Source organism: Choloepus didactylus, chromosome 21 (assembly GCF_015220235.1).
Source record: "Choloepus didactylus isolate mChoDid1 chromosome 21, mChoDid1.pri, whole genome shotgun sequence".
Lineage (NCBI taxonomy): Eukaryota > Metazoa > Chordata > Mammalia > Pilosa > Megalonychidae > Choloepus > Choloepus didactylus.
The window spans coordinates 47,345,415-47,360,350 of NC_051327.1; the positions used below are offsets into that span (position 1 = coordinate 47,345,415).

A 14,936-nucleotide genomic window follows, 5' to 3' on the forward strand; every position below is an offset into this window, starting at 1 on the left:
GCGAGCGCATGCGCCAGAACCCTCTCCGCCGCCAGTTGCCGGTCGGCCCGCTGGGCTCCTCCCCTTCCAAGCATAGCCCTTCCCGCCTCCTCCCACCCAGGGTCCGCGTGGCGCGGTGCGCGCGCACTCGGGCTCGGCGGCTGCAGGTCTTCCTGGCCGAGGCCGTGAAAGAGAGGGGCGGGGCTGTTTCTTTGGGGCCCCGCCCCCTCGGGCCCGGAGTCCATACCGCGCCTGCGCGCTCCCGCCCGGTCTCCATCTTGGAATTGGGAGGAAGAGGGAGAGGGAGAGCGGGACGAGACCTGGGCTGTGGTGCAGAGAGAGGCTGGGACCGAGTAAAGGAGAGGGAGAGAGGGTGCTGGGACCGCCGGCAGAGTCTTAGCTACAATCTTTCCGCTACCCTTGGGACAGAAAAGGGGAAAAGGAGGCGGCCTGGGCGAGAGTGAGCGCTGTCACCCTCGGACCCCGGCGTGAGAGGGGCCGTGCGGCCGGACGTCCTCGGGGTGGGCCCTCTGTCGGTGGCCGAAGCTCTGGGGGCTCGGGTCTCTGGGTCCCGAATTTCCGGTGTTGGCCCCTCTCATCTTAAATATTAGAGTACCAGCCCCTCAGAGTCCTGATATCCGGGACTCGGGTCCCAACCTCTCTAAACCTGGGGCTCTGTTTCAAAGGATTTCAAATATCTGGGGTTCAGGCCCCTCTGCTCGCCAGTGTCTGGGGTTCATTCCGCAGGTGTTCAAATATCGGATTTAGCCCTCCGTGCTCAAATATCCGGGGTTCAGACCCCCACAATCAGAAATCCGGGATTCAGCAATTGTCGCCCTCGAGGAGGGGGAGGACTGGACCGCGAGGTCAGATCAGGTTGTCCCCCCCTCCCCTCCAGGGGAGGCTTTCCGGGCCCGCCCCTCAGGAAGGGCGAAAGCCGAGGAAGAGGTGGCAAGGGGAAGGGTCTCCTTGCCCCTCTCCCTGCTTGGCAGAGCCGCTGGAGGACCCCAGGAGGAGGCGGAGGCGCTGGGGCACCATAGTGACCCCTTCCAGGTGAGAAGCGGGGTTCAGGGTCTGGGTCCCTATGTCTAGCACTGAGAAGAAAGGGTGGGCCCTCTCAGGATGGGAAAGCCCAGCTGGGCCAGTGGTCATCCCTTGGCTAGCCTTGTCTTGTGTTGCCACCCTCTTCCCCTTCCTCTTCCCTTCATTGTGTCTGGTTGGTGGGGAACCTCAGGTGACAGGGTCTCCGATGTCACTGAGGGTCACACCCTAGGTTGCTTGAGCTAATCAGATGGATTTGCACCCGGCTGCTCTTCCCTGTTCACTTTCGTCTCATAGCCATCTCTCCTCCGTGATTGTACCCCCTTTTCCTAACTGTTTTGAGGTGTTGATTTCCATGCTTCTGATTCCCATGGTGGGTCAGCAACTGCTCTTCAGACCTTATCTGGTTGGGTGTCTTGTCCTTGCAAGGGTGTGTGTGTGTGTGTTTGGGGGTGAATGGCTACCCCAGCTACAGCAGTTACCTTCCAACCTCTTGCTGTGATGATGTAAATAGTCTCAGACCTTTGTCAAGCACTGTACCATTTACAAAGTGCTCTTACATCCATTCTCTCATGTGACATCCCCCTCCCACATTCATGCTGTGGTGGCTTTTTATTGCTATCTTCCCATTTTACAGTTGAGAACATTGAGGCCTAAAGAAGTTGCCCAAGGTCACACAGGTGGCAGAATCGGGATTTGCACCTAAGTCTTGAATCAACTCTTGCTGCTGCTCCATACCTGTCTCTTGCCATCTCCTTTTTTTCCTGAGCCTGGAGTTGGTCAGGGGTCCAGAGGGAAAAAAAATTGGGGTCAGGTTGAGGAATAGGGGTGCAATGAATTTCCTTTCCAGGATGACTGTACACAGAAGCTTTTTCTGATGGGCGGCCCTGGCTCTGCCCTCTGCCTCATGGATTTTTTTTTTTTCTTTACCGTGACCTTCATTCATCTTTACTCTCATCCCAGACATTGGTCTGGATTCCTGAGAGGGCTCTCCCTTCTGATAAATAATAGCCAGAGTGGTTTCTCTTAACGGTTAAAGCCAAGCTGCTGGGGTAGGATGATCCCTAAAGGATTAAAGTGATTTTGTGACGACCCTGGGGCAGATAAGGAAAAATCCATATGTTGAGTGTCTACTAAGTGCTCCTAAGCATGAGATCTGTTTAAAATCTCACAGCCACATGTTGTAATCCATTTTACAGAAGAGAACACCAAGGGCAAGGAACTTACTCAAAGCCCTGTTGCTGTACATTGCTGATGGAATGTACTGGCAGTGTGTAGACTTGGGTTTCCTCATCTGCAGAATGGAGATAACATCCATCATAGAAGGTGGTTATGATTTAGCAAAGACCTTGGTAATCACTCAATAAATTTTCATTGTTATTGTGAGGATATGATGCTTTGTCAGCGGTTGTCACCCCTTACATGTGGCCTGGGGTCCTGGTTGGCTTTCTTGGATTGGGTGCTGGGGAGGAGATCAGGAAGGTTCCACTGGCAAGTTGTCAGCACCTGCCTTTGTGTGTGGGTGTGCGGTGGGGGTGAGGGGTGCTTGGTTGCTGGCAGGATTGGGAAGAAAGGGGCCTGCTTTGAGCAGCCTGAAAGCTGCTGAGGGCTGGGCTGAGGGCAATCAATCTTCCAGGCTATTCTGAGCCCTTTGCACCGTGGGGCCCACCAGAGAGTTGGGCTCCTTCCTTGCCCTCCAGCTTCCAGTTGGGCTGGGGAGACAAAATTAACAGCACTGCAGGAAACAATGCTCAGCAGAATATAATTACATGCTAAATTGTTAGGTACCTTTAAGTAGCTAGAACTCTGCCCTGGGAGTCCAGCTCTGTTGAAGGCTCCTTTGTGCCCTTGACCTTAGCCAGGGGCTTGGGCTGGAATCCCCTCTGAGAGCTGGTCCTGCAGGAGCTTACTCTGAGCTGGCTGTTCTAGGAGCTCTCTCTAGGGGCTGGAGTGGTCAGGGGAGGCTTCCTGCAGAAGATGGGCTGTGCTTGGGCTGAGTGAGTAAGGAGCACATGGGCCTGACTGGAGAGGAGAAGGTGCTGTTCCCTGACCTTGGAAAAGTCAATTTTCTCTGTGCCTCAGTGGCTGCATCTGTGAAATGGTGATAATGATCCCTTGGCCCTGCTTGTTTCATAGGGCTGTTCCGAAAGCATGGTGGTGGAGGGCTGCTTTGGGCTAGTCATTTAACCTTTCTGAGTCTGTTTTCTCGTCTGTCAAATGGAAGTAATAATATTTACCTCACAGAGTTGTAATGAGGAATGAATGATAGCTAATGCTTGTAAAGTACTTACCATACTTGCTCAGTAAATGTTATTTGTACCTGCACTCTCCCCATAGGTGGTTGTGGTGCTTATACAATTGGACTGGAAAGTAAGGCAGCCCAGATCACAGAGAGACCCCCCAAAGCCAGACTCCATTTATATCCCTGTCCTTCCTATTCTAGATCTCCTCCCTGCCACAGTGTTCCTACCCCCTTTTGAGAGTGAGTCTTCTGGCTCCTTTGGGCCAGTACCCACTTCTAACAATGGCCGGATTTCCACTGCCTCCGGCCTGGCCATTTCCTGCCCTCTCCCAGGGTGTGAGAGCTTGGGGGAGGAGGAGGCCTCGGTGCTAAGGAGAACAGGAAGGTGCCTGGAAATAGTTGGGGTATGGAACTTGTGGGACAGGACACTTGGAGATCTGGGGTGCTGACTGGAAAGCAGAATCTTCCAGTCTTGAGGGGAGAGGCAGGGTTGGTAGGGAAATAAACGGGTGAGGATGCTTAGCTTCCTAGTCTTCCTAGCAGTTTTAGGGACTCCAGGGACCCAGCCCCCGTGCACTGGTTGCCAGGGCAACAACTTTTTTTTTTGGGGGGGGGGAGCTTTGATGTTGTTCCTAATCTCCCCCTGTCCTGCCTCAGCGATGCCTCCCCCGCATCAGGGAACTAGAGGGCCCCTTCTCTCTGAGGGCACTGTCCTTGCTCTAAGGGGCTCATCTCCATTCCCCAGGGCAAGCCCCACTCTCAGGGCCCCCAGGGGCCACCATGCCGGCTGGGGGTCGGGCTGGGAGCCTGAAGGACCCCGATGTAGCTGAGCTCTTCTTCAAAGATGACCCTGAAAAGCTCTTCTCTGATCTCCGAGAAATTGGCCATGGCAGCTTTGGAGCTGTGTACTTTGTGAGTTGGAGCTCAGGAGGGTGGGCCAGGGGTGGGAAGTCCATTCCTCCCCCTGTGAACTTCCTAGGAGCCTCTCTACCCTGCCCCACCACACCAGCCTCTCCTGCCCTCCCCTTCCTGGGCCAGCAAGTCTTCCATTGCCCGATTCTCACAGGACCTTCACCACCCTCTGGTCTGGTCCCCTAGGCCCGGGATATCCGGAACAGTGAGGTGGTGGCCATCAAGAAGATGTCCTACAGCGGGAAGCAGTCAAATGAGGTGTGTCAGGCTCCACAAGACTGGGTGAGGCAGGGGACCCCAGTCTCAAGATGCAGGGTGGGTAACCTCTCCCTGCCCTGCCTTCCCCCAGAAGTGGCAGGACATCATCAAGGAGGTACGGTTCCTGCAGAAGCTCCGGCATCCCAATACCATTCAGTACCGGGGCTGTTACCTGAGGGAACACACAGCTTGGGTGAGCTGGCCCCCCTGACTTTGGCCTGATCTTCACTTCTACTCTGGTCCCCCCTTATCCCGGTCCAGTCTCTTAGTTGGGCCCTGTGCAGGGTGCTTTTGGGTAACTTGGGAAGGAAGCAGTCTTCCCCCAACCTCTCTAGTCCTCAGACAAACCCATGAACAGCAGTGTCAGTCCAGAAGGAGAGGCTGGCTTGGAGGATGACATAGACAGCAGTTGGAAAAGGACACGTGGGCTGGAAGAGGAGGTGGGGATTGAATGGGGCTTTGAAGGGATTCCAATGAGAGCAGTGGTGAGTGTGTTGGGCTCTTTCTAGGGGCGTTCCTGCTTGCAAGGACTCTCCTGCCACCCATCATTTCCTCCAGTCGCCCTTCCTCCCTGTCATTACCCCAAGGGCATGCTTGAGTAGAGGATAGGCAAGGAAGGTCTGTTTTGGGTCTCTGCCCAAGGGAGCTGGGTCAGGGTTGGCCAGGATCTGCTGACCTCTGACCCTTGAACCTTCTTCAGCTGGTGATGGAATATTGCCTGGGCTCAGCTTCTGACCTTCTAGAAGGTGAGTGACTCTTTGGCCAAAAGCGGGAGAAGGGAGAAGAGTAGAGAAGCTATAGGGTAAAAGTTAAGGGGAGCTTGCTCTGGTCCCACCCTTGGACTCCCCCTGTTTAATGTTTTTCTCTGACTCCCCAGTGCACAAGAAGCCCCTTCAGGAGGTGGAGATTGCAGCTGTGACCCATGGAGCCCTTCAGGGCCTGGCTTACCTGCACTCCCACAACATGATCCATAGGTAACAGGCAGCACTGATGGCAGCTGGGAGGGGGTTGCTCTCTGTACCACTCCACATTCAGCTGGGCTCAGCCTTCTAATGGACACTGTGTGCTGAAACTTCTGCCCAGCCTTCCTGAGTCTCAGGTCTCATCCCCGCAGGGATGTGAAGGCTGGAAACATCCTGCTGTCAGAGCCAGGCTTGGTGAAACTGGGGGACTTTGGCTCTGCATCCATCATGGCACCTGCCAACTCCTTCGTGGGCACCCCATACTGGTGAGTGGAGGCACAGTGGTGAATGGAGAGAGCCCCTTGGATGTTGAGCAGGGAGTTGGCAGGGTCTGGGCTGATGATGAACCATTTTCTCCTGCCCGTTCTCCCAGGATGGCTCCCGAGGTGATCCTGGCCATGGATGAGGGGCAGTACGATGGCAAGGTGGACGTCTGGTCCTTGGGGATAACCTGTATCGAGCTGGGTAAGGACATTCTCTCTGCTCCCCCATCCTGTCTCCTCCCCACATCTTTTTGTTTCTCTTACTATCCCCATCCCAGCCCATCCTCTTAGGCTATGAAGCTCTTGTCCATTTTGACTCTGCCTTTGATCTCAATATCAGCAGCTGTTAAGTCCTGCCTGTTCTTAGACCAAAAGATTTTGTAGAATTCATCTATTCCTGTCCATTACCCTAATACTAGATCTTTTTTGGGTGCCTGCTATGTTCCAGGCACTGTGCTAGGTTCTGGGGGCATAGCAGTGAATGAGGTAGACACTGGCCCTGCCCTCATGGAACTTAAATTTAAGATCAGGACACAGGTATGTTTTCTCTTAATGTGATGAAAGCTGAAAGGAGAAATTACCAGGGGTAATAAATATAACAAGGGACTTGACCTAGTTGAGAGGCTGAGGAATGCCTTGTAGCAGAGATGTTTAAACATACCCAGAAGACAAACAGTTAGCTGTTTTAATAATGTAGGGAAAAGCATTCCAGACAGAGAGAACTGCACATGCACAGGTAAGAGCAGGCATGGGGAACTGAGATGAGCATCACTCGTTTGGTATATGGCGTGTAACACAAAGAACAGTGAGTGATGACCCAAGATTTAGGCTATAGTGAGTTCCTGAGCCTTGCAGCCATGTTACCTCTGCCAGCTTACACTGTTGGAACAACTGTTTAGTGAGCTAACATTTGTAAGGCACCAACACAGTGCCAGGCCCGGAATAGTTCCTGTTAGTTGCTTTTATCAACACCTTCCTATGGTGCCCTCTCCCACTGCAGCTCTCCTCCCCGTCAGTCTCCAATCCTGGAGAGATTTGCCTAAGCCCGGTGCCGTTGTGTGACTCCCCTACTCATAGCCATCGGGCTCCCCATTGCCTTCAAGACTAAAGCCATTCCCATCCTTCTGTATATCAGACTAAAGGCTCTGCTTTCTAGTGGCTGGCTTTCCCCTTCGTGAGCTCCCTTCACAAGCTCTGTCTGTGCTGTGAACGTCCCCACTTCCTTGCCTTGGTTTGTATCATGTCCTCTGCCTGAGGTGAGAGATTTGGACAAGGCTTTTTCCTCTGTCTCTGTGTGTCCACATTTACCACTTAATGCAAGGGCCAGGCAGGTCATGGAATTATGTGAAGGAGGCCAGATACAAGAAAAATCTAGATTTATTTCATGCCCAGTTTTGGTAGCAACAGGGGTGCATAGCCCAATTATGAATGGCAACTGATAGAAGGCACTAGGGGACGGAAGAGGCTGTGGCAAACCCGAAGTTGCTGTTCCCATGTAAAGAGGGCCACTGTTGCTAGCTTTAGCATAATTTCTTATGCAGGAATGCAGGAACTTTCACCAGATCTAATTTTTAAAGAGAAACTAGAAATTTAGATTGTTATTATTTGATTATTATTGTTGTCAGCCAATTAAAAAAAAAATCATTGCTTAGGCCAAAAACATAAAACAAAACATGTGCCTGGGCTTCAAGAGTCTCCTGGCTCATAAATTCTAATCTCAGGTCTTCTCTGAATCTCCAGCAAACGGACCAGCTTGTTGGCCAACCCCACACCCTCAATTTTCCAGCCATTTACCAGTCTCCCTTTTATGCCAGCGAACACTTGAAAATTGATGTTATTTGTTCAGTCCTATTTAATCTTCCCTTTTAGACCAGAAGTTCCTTGAGAGCAGGATCTGTCTTTGGCTCTCTGAATTACAACAATTTATCAAGTGCTTTTGTATGTGATTTTCTTCTAATTCCACTCCAGTTTGCAGTGGGGAGAATGGGTGTTGGATTTTACAGAGGAGGGAATTAATTGACTCTCAGTAGGATTATGGGAATTGCTCAAGGTCATGCAGCAGGGAAGTCAGGGAAGTGGGGTTTGAACCCAGGTCTTCTGATTTTCATTCCTGTCTCCTTCCTACCTGCCACCTCTTACCCTCTCTCCCTTGACCTTTCTTGGCAGCGGAACGGAAGCCACCGCTGTTCAACATGAATGCGATGAGTGCCTTATACCACATTGCACAGAATGAGTCCCCCGTGCTCCAGTCAGGACACTGGTAAGGACTGAGATTGCTGGGCGCAGGGGTTAGAGCATGCCTGGCTCATGCCCCACACCCCTCTTCCCGCTGTGACTTCCAGGTCTGAGTACTTCCGGAATTTTGTTGACTCCTGTCTTCAGAAAATCCCTCAAGACAGACCAACCTCAGAGGTTCTTCTGAAGGTGAGAGTTCACAGACCTAGTTTCTCCTCTTAGAACTGTAGCTTGTTAAAGCTATAAGAAACCCCTCAGTAAAACTGGTGGTCCCCAATTCTTTCTCCAAGAGCTTAATTTAAGAATTACCACCCCATTACCAGTACCCAATGGACTCTGTGTTTTGCAAGTTTTTGTCTATTAGACTGCCTTAATTTATTAAGTAATGCTTTGTTTTCCCATCTTTTATTAATCAAAGATGTATGTAATTGCCAGCCAGAGCTTCTGGTCAGCATGAGATAACCAGGGTTACCACACTGATCTGATGTAATTCAAGCCAGAGGCCTGTGTAGCCTTACCATGGGTAAATGTATGATTTCCCTTAGGTGTTTTTTGAGTTACCAGAAATAGAGGGGCCCCCATTAGCTTTGTCACCATGGGGTCCTAAGGAGCCCCAGTTGGAAACTGTCTTAGATTGTCTAGTTGGATACCTTAGGCCCAGAGAGGCCTTGTGACATGTCCAAGGTCACACAGCACTTTGGTGAAGGATCTGGACTAGAACTCAGATCTCCTGACTGCTCTTGTCTGTCATCCATACATGGAGAAACAGGGATTATCTGGCGAGTAGAGATGGGGTGGTGGAGAAAACTATTGTGAGTGGAGGGTTGGGATAAGGCCAGCAGCAACTCGTTGTGGGCATGGGCCCCAGGGGAGTGCCTCAGGCCAGAGGGAATGCTAAGACCCCTGGGGTTGTTGGGTGGGGGCAGGGGCATTTCGCAACAGGCCTCAGTCTTCTCTTCCCCCAGCATCGCTTTGTGCTCCGGGAGCGGCCACCCACAGTCATCATGGACCTAATCCAGCGGACCAAGGATGCTGTGCGAGAGCTGGACAATCTGCAGTACCGCAAGATGAAGAAGATACTGTTCCAAGAGGCACCCAATGGTCCTGGCGCTGAGGCCCCAGAGGAAGAAGAGGTGACCCAGTTTGCCCCACCATCCTTTTTTACCCCCGTGCTGTGCTTGCCTCCCAGGAGCTGCTTGGCCCCCCATTCCCCACTCTTCCTCACTTCCTCTGTCTACTTGTGCTACCTCCACATACACTCCCATTGTCCCTGCCCAATAGCCTGCACCCTGTCCACAGGAGACAGAACCCTACATGCACCGGGCCGGGACGCTGACCAGTCTGGAGAGTAGCCACTCAGTACCCAGCATGTCCATCAGTGCTTCCAGCCAGAGCAGCTCTGTCAACAGCCTAGCAGATGCCTCAGACAATGAGGAAGAAGAGGAAGAAGAGGAAGAGGAGGAGGAGGAAGAAGAAGGTCCTGAAGCCCGGGAGATGGCTATGATGCAGGAGGGGGAGCACACAGTCACCTCCCACAGCTCCATCATCCACCGGCTGCCGGTATGCAGTTCACCCTGAGTGGGCCTGTCAGAGGCAAGTGGCCAGGCCCAAGCTCCGGAATCACCTGGGTTCCCTGCTCTCGCTCCCTAAGCCTGACTGCTTCTCCCCAAAGAATGACTGCACCTCCCTTTGGGCTCATTGACCTCTGAGATTTGGGCATCCCTTCCACTTTCCCTTCCTCTAGGGCTCTGACAACCTGTATGATGACCCCTACCAGCCAGAGATGACCCCAGGCCCTCTCCAGCTGCCTGCAGCCCCAGCTCCTACCTCCACCACCTCTTCTGCCCGCCGCCGGGCATACTGTCGCAACCGGGACCACTTTGCCACCATCCGTACTGCCTCCCTGGTAAGTGCAGCCATCCCCACTCTGCCTGCTCACCATCTGTCTGCCTAGCACATTTGGATGCCTTTAATGCTCTTTCCTAACTCCAGAAATGATTTTCTCCCTGTTGGCACATAAGTCCAAGTTCCATCCTCATTTTCTGTTGCTGGCTCTCGCCTTCTCCTCACCTTGACCCTCCCATCTCTCCCTCTACACACTGTTTTGGTCCCATTGCCCAAGCTGGCTGTTCCTAGCTTGGCAAACAATCCATTTTTGTGGCCTGGCTTAAATAACATGAACTGGGTCCTCTCCAGGCTCTGACTAGTTAGGTGTGTCACATCCTGTACCATAGTGCTCACAACAGTGTTTTATTGGCTCTGATGGAGTCTGTACCCTTGGAGGGCAGGGGTGGTATTCAGGTATCTGCCTGGTCCCACTGATTGGCTCTCAGGCCCAACACAAGCCTTTAGCAAATCCTTCAGTTGCCTGGCAAAGAGAGGGTACATCCCATTTGAGAGATGTGGCAGCTGTGGCTCAGAGAGGTTGCTTGTACAAGCCCCTTTGGTGTCTTTGAAACTCTGTAAGCAGGTCCTCAGTCCTGTCCTAAAATCAAGTTATGGCAGTCTTAATTCACAGGGGAAAAAAAATGGTTAGAATTTTCACAAAATGTGATTTGCATCCAAACTTTCAGTAACCCTTTGGATCACGTTCCAACTCCGGTGCATTTGAGCACTGACTGTCCCCGTAGAAGCCACTGGTTGGCTCTAGTATGATTCTTGAGGCCTCTGCTTGTGGCTGCTTATTCTGCCAGGACAGCTCTTCAGATCCTGTGGTGCTTGATGCTTTGTGGTACTTTGCAGAGAGGTCTGTGACTTCCAGCAGCTCAGTCATCTCATCTACTTAGAGAGCCACTGACATAGCCAGTTGGGATGCGACCTGAGATCAAACCCTGGATGAGAGGATGTCCAGGCCCAGTGTTGCTATTCTAGCATCTGGTGGCCCAGAGCCTGGTTCAGTACCTGGGAAATAATGGGTCTTCAGTGTTCGCTGAAGGTGAAGAAAGCCAACACTTGTTGATTCAGGGGAGTATTGTAGACATTTTTGCATATGTATCGAACAATCTCCACAGCCCTAAATGAGGAGATAGTATTGCCCCAATAACAGGTGAGGTTGCTGAGGCTTAAGAAGTTAACTGACCTGAGACCACATGGCAAGTAAGGGGCAGAGTTAGGATTTGAGCCCAGGTTTCTGATTTCTCTGCTCTTTTGAACTAATCTGAATTGTTTCTCCTTTTGTGCCAGGCCCTATGCTCGGTACCTTTTATCACCTCATTTGATCCCACCAACCTGTGAAGTAGATAATGCCTGCATTATCCAGTTGAGGAAACAGGCTCAGAAAGGTTAAGGGTTTGCTTTATGTCACAAAGTAAGGAAAGTACAAAACGAAAATTAAATTTTACTCCGCCTGAGTCTGAAACCCATGCTCTTCCCCTTGGAGCATGACGTCACCTCCTCCACCCCAGGTGAGCCGTCAGATCCAGGAGCATGAGCAGGACTCAGCCCTGCGGGAGCAGCTGAGTGGCTATAAGCGGATGCGACGACAGCACCAGAAGCAGCTGCTGGCCCTGGAGTCTCGGCTGAGGGGTGAACGGGAGGAGCACGGTGCACGACTGCAGCGGGAGCTTGAGGCACAGCGCGCTGGCTTTGGAGCTGAGGCAGAAAAGCTGGCACGGCGTCACCAGGCCATCGGTGAGAAGGAGGCACGGGCTGCCCAAGCTGAGGAGCGTAAGTTCCAGCAGCACATCCTTGGGCAGCAGAAGAAGGAGCTGGCTGCCCTGCTGGAGGCACAGAAACGAACCTACAAACTTCGGAAGGAGCAGCTCAAGGAGGTAGGATAGGGCTGCAGCAGTGGGCGGGGCTGGTGGTGGACAAGGCAGGCCCTGATCTCCCTGCCTTCCTCACTGCCCTGGCCTAGGAGCTCCAGGAGAACCCCAGCACACCCAAGCGGGAAAAGGCCGAGTGGCTTCTGCGGCAGAAGGAGCAGCTACAACAGTGCCAGGCGGAGGAGGAGGCGGGTTTGTTGCGGCGACAGCGCCAGTACTTTGAGTTGCAGTGTCGTCAGTACAAGCGCAAGATGCTGTTGGCTCGCCACAGTCTGGACCAGGACCTGCTGCGAGAGGTAGGCCACCCTGTCCCCTACTCTCCTCCTGCTCTGTTCACAATCCCAGGCACCTCCCCTTTTCCATTTGCTTCACTTGTAGTTTTCTTTCTCCTCTGTCCTCATTTGAGTTATAACTCTGTTTCTCTTCAACACCCTTGTGCTTCCCATCCCTACACACCCCTACTAAAGTTTTCTTAGGCCTCTCTGTTCCCAGGCAAGCCAGGAGCTAATGGCTCCCTTATACCCCTCATCTGCCCTCCCACACCCGCACTCCCTCTGCCAAGAGGTCCTGGGGCTTTCTCTTCCTTGACACCAACAAAGCTCCCTGACTGGGCCCTGGGCCCTGCCTGTCTTCTGCCTCAGGACTTGAACAAGAAACAGACTCAGAAGGACTTGGAGTGCGCATTGCTGCTGCGTCAGCATGAGGCCACACGGGACCTGGAGCTCCGGCAGCTCCAGGCTGTGCAGCGCACGCGGGCTGAGCTCACCCGCCTGCAGCACCAGACGGAGCTGGGCAACCAGCTGGAGTACAACAAGCGGCGTGAGCAGGAGTTGCGGCAGAAGCACGCGGCCCAGGTTCGCCAGCAGCCCAAGAGCCTCAAAGTACGTGCAGGCCAGCGCCCCCCGGGCCTCCCGCTCCCCATTCCTGGGACTCTGGGACCACCCAGCACAGGCACCCTTAGAGAAGAGCAGCCCTGCTCAGCTGGCCAGGAGACAGTCCTGGACCAAAGAATGCTGGGAGAGGAGGAGGAAGCAGTTCCAGAGAGAAGGATTCTGGGAAAGGAAGGGGCTGCCTTGGAGCCAGAGGAACGGAGGATTGTGGGGGAAGAATCAGGAACCCCTAGTCCCAGTCCACAAGAACATAGGAGCCTAGGAGAGGAAGAAGTTTGGGGTCTACCCAGGGAGGAGATAGAGGAGCTTCGAGTCCCATCCCTGGCACCCCAGGAGAGGAGCATTGTGGGCCAGGAGGAGACTGGGATGTGGAAGTTGTGGGGTAAGGAGGATGGGAACCTCCTGGATGAGGAGTTTGAGCTTGGCTGGGTCCAGGGCCCACCTCTGACCCCAGTGCCTGAGGAGGAGGAGGAAGAGGAGGAAGGGGCTCCAATTGGAACCCCTAGGGATCCTGGGGATGGCTGCCCCTCCCCAGACATCCCCCCCGAACCTCCTCCAACACACCTGAGGCCTGGCCCTGCTAGCCAGCTTCCTGGCCTCCTGTCCCACGGCCTCCTGGCCGGTCTTTCTTTTGCAGTGGGGTCTTCTTCGGGCCTCCTGCCCCTACTACTGCTGCTGCTGCTTCCACTGCTGGCAGCCCAGGGTGGGGGTGGCTTGCAGGCAGCACTGCTGGCCCTTGAGGTAGGGCTAGTAGGCCTGGGGGCCTCCTACCTACTTCTTTGTACTGCTCTGCACCTGCCCCCCAGTCTGTTCCTACTCCTGGCCCAGGGCACTGCATTATGGGCAGTCCTGGGCCTGAGCTGGCGCAGGGGCCTTATGGGTGTGCCTCTGGGCCTTGGGGCTGCCTGGCTTCTGGCCTGGCCAGGTCTGGTTCTACCACTGGCGGCTGTGGCAGCTGGGGGCAGATGGGTGCAGCAACAGGGCCCCCGGATGCGCCGGGGCATCTCTCGACTCTGGTTGCGGGTTCTGCTACGCCTGTCACCCTTGGCCTTCCGGGCCCTACAGGGCTGTGGGGCTGTGGGGGACCGGGGCCTGTTTGCACTCTACCCCAAGACCAACAAGGATGGCTTCCGCAGCCGTCTCCCTGTCCCTGGGCCCCGGCGGGGTAATCCCCGCACTGCCCGACACCCATTAGCCCTGTTGGCAAAGGTTTGGATCCTGTGCAAGGGCTGGAACTGGCGCCTGGCAAGGGCCAGCCAGGGCCTAGCCTCCCACTTGCCCCCCTGGGCCATCCACACACTGGCCAGCTGGGGCCTGCTTCGGGGTGAACGGCCCAGCCGCATCCCTCGACTGCTGCCACGCAGCCAGCGCAGGCTGGGGCCCTCTACCTCTCGCCAGTCACTTCCAGGGACTCTAGCTGGGCGGAGGTCCCGAACTCGCCAGTCCCGGGCCCTGCCTCCTTGGAGGTGACCAACTCCAGCCCTTCCCCTGCCCAGACCCGGAGCATTGAGCACTTTATCTCCCACTACTAAGTGAAGTTTCTCCAGCACCCGATCCTCTCCTCCCTTCCACCCCTCCTTCCTCAGTATGCTTCCCCACCCCGACCCATTCGGACCTCTAGACAGGCCACCTCCCCCACCGCAGGGTCTGGAAGTTCGCCTTGTGTCCTCCCGACGCTGCTCCCACCCTAAGTTATTGCTGTCCCCCAGTGTGTGTGCTCATCCTCACCCTCATCGACTCGGCCTGGGGCCAGGGGCGGCCGGGTGGGGAGAGTCACGTGGTTTTGTTTCCTCCTCCTTGATTTTGTTTTTCTGTCTCCCTTCCAACCTGTCCCCCTCCCCCCACCAAAAAAAAAAAAAAAAAGAAAGAAAAAGATAAACACAAATAAAATATCTGAGCGGAACTGTACCTTTGGCCCAGGCTGCCTCTGTCTGCTTTGTCCTGCCGCCCAGCCTCCCTGGATACCCCCAGTCTGGACCCTTGGCCCCCAGTTTATGACCTCTTCATCTGCGTTATCTCAACTCCTTTGACTTCTCAGTCTCATTCTCTTTGCCTTCCTAGCTTTGTGGTGCCACGACCTCCACCAGCTCTGGGGTCTGGGCCCATGGTGGGCATCCACAGAACTTCTTGGTCCCACAGCTCCCATGGCTGTGGGTTCCTTCCAGAGCCCCGTAAGGTTCCCGGGTCTTTTCTCTCCTCAGCCCCTGCCTTTTCTCCCAACCAGTTCCTTAAGCGGTTCCCTTTTGTCTGGGAGCTGAATTTCTCTCCTGGCATTGGGCATTATCCTAGAGGGTTGGGAGATGAGACTGCAAACCTCCCCAGTGTGGGGCACGCTGACTTTGGTGGGCCATGCAGAGAATGTGGGGGCAGCGGAAATGGGACGGGTTGGG

General features: G+C 54.2%; 1 protein-coding gene and 1 pseudogene across 4 annotated transcripts in view; both read left to right on the forward strand.

Annotated features, from left to right (window-relative positions):
* Window positions 1-1,031, forward strand: LOC119517342 (annotated as a pseudogene).
* TAOK2 (TAO kinase 2) overlaps window positions 309-14,936 on the forward strand; it is a 17,949-nt gene continuing 3,321 nt past the window's right edge. The window contains exons 1-16 of one of the 4 annotated variants that reach the window (XM_037813842.1): window positions 309-1,032; window positions 4,008-4,174; window positions 4,361-4,432; window positions 4,524-4,625; window positions 5,133-5,178; window positions 5,310-5,406; window positions 5,547-5,660; window positions 5,768-5,859; window positions 7,824-7,917; window positions 8,000-8,081; window positions 8,858-9,025; window positions 9,174-9,452; window positions 9,637-9,798; window positions 11,297-11,662; window positions 11,749-11,952; window positions 12,298-14,454. In XM_037813842.1, the coding sequence (XP_037669770.1) occupies window positions 4,043-4,174; window positions 4,361-4,432; window positions 4,524-4,625; window positions 5,133-5,178; window positions 5,310-5,406; window positions 5,547-5,660; window positions 5,768-5,859; window positions 7,824-7,917; window positions 8,000-8,081; window positions 8,858-9,025; window positions 9,174-9,452; window positions 9,637-9,798; window positions 11,297-11,662; window positions 11,749-11,952; window positions 12,298-14,016 (3,729 nt within the window). In that variant the 5' untranslated portion in view covers window positions 309-1,032; window positions 4,008-4,042 and the 3' untranslated portion in view covers window positions 14,017-14,454. Of the gene's footprint in view, window positions 1,033-4,007; window positions 4,175-4,360; window positions 4,433-4,523; window positions 4,626-5,132; window positions 5,179-5,309; window positions 5,407-5,546; window positions 5,661-5,767; window positions 5,860-7,823; window positions 7,918-7,999; window positions 8,082-8,857; window positions 9,026-9,173; window positions 9,453-9,636; window positions 9,799-11,296; window positions 11,663-11,748; window positions 11,953-12,297; window positions 14,455-14,936 lie in introns of those variants that run through there. The other 3 variants (XM_037813843.1, XM_037813844.1, XM_037813845.1) reach the window with 3 other exon arrangements.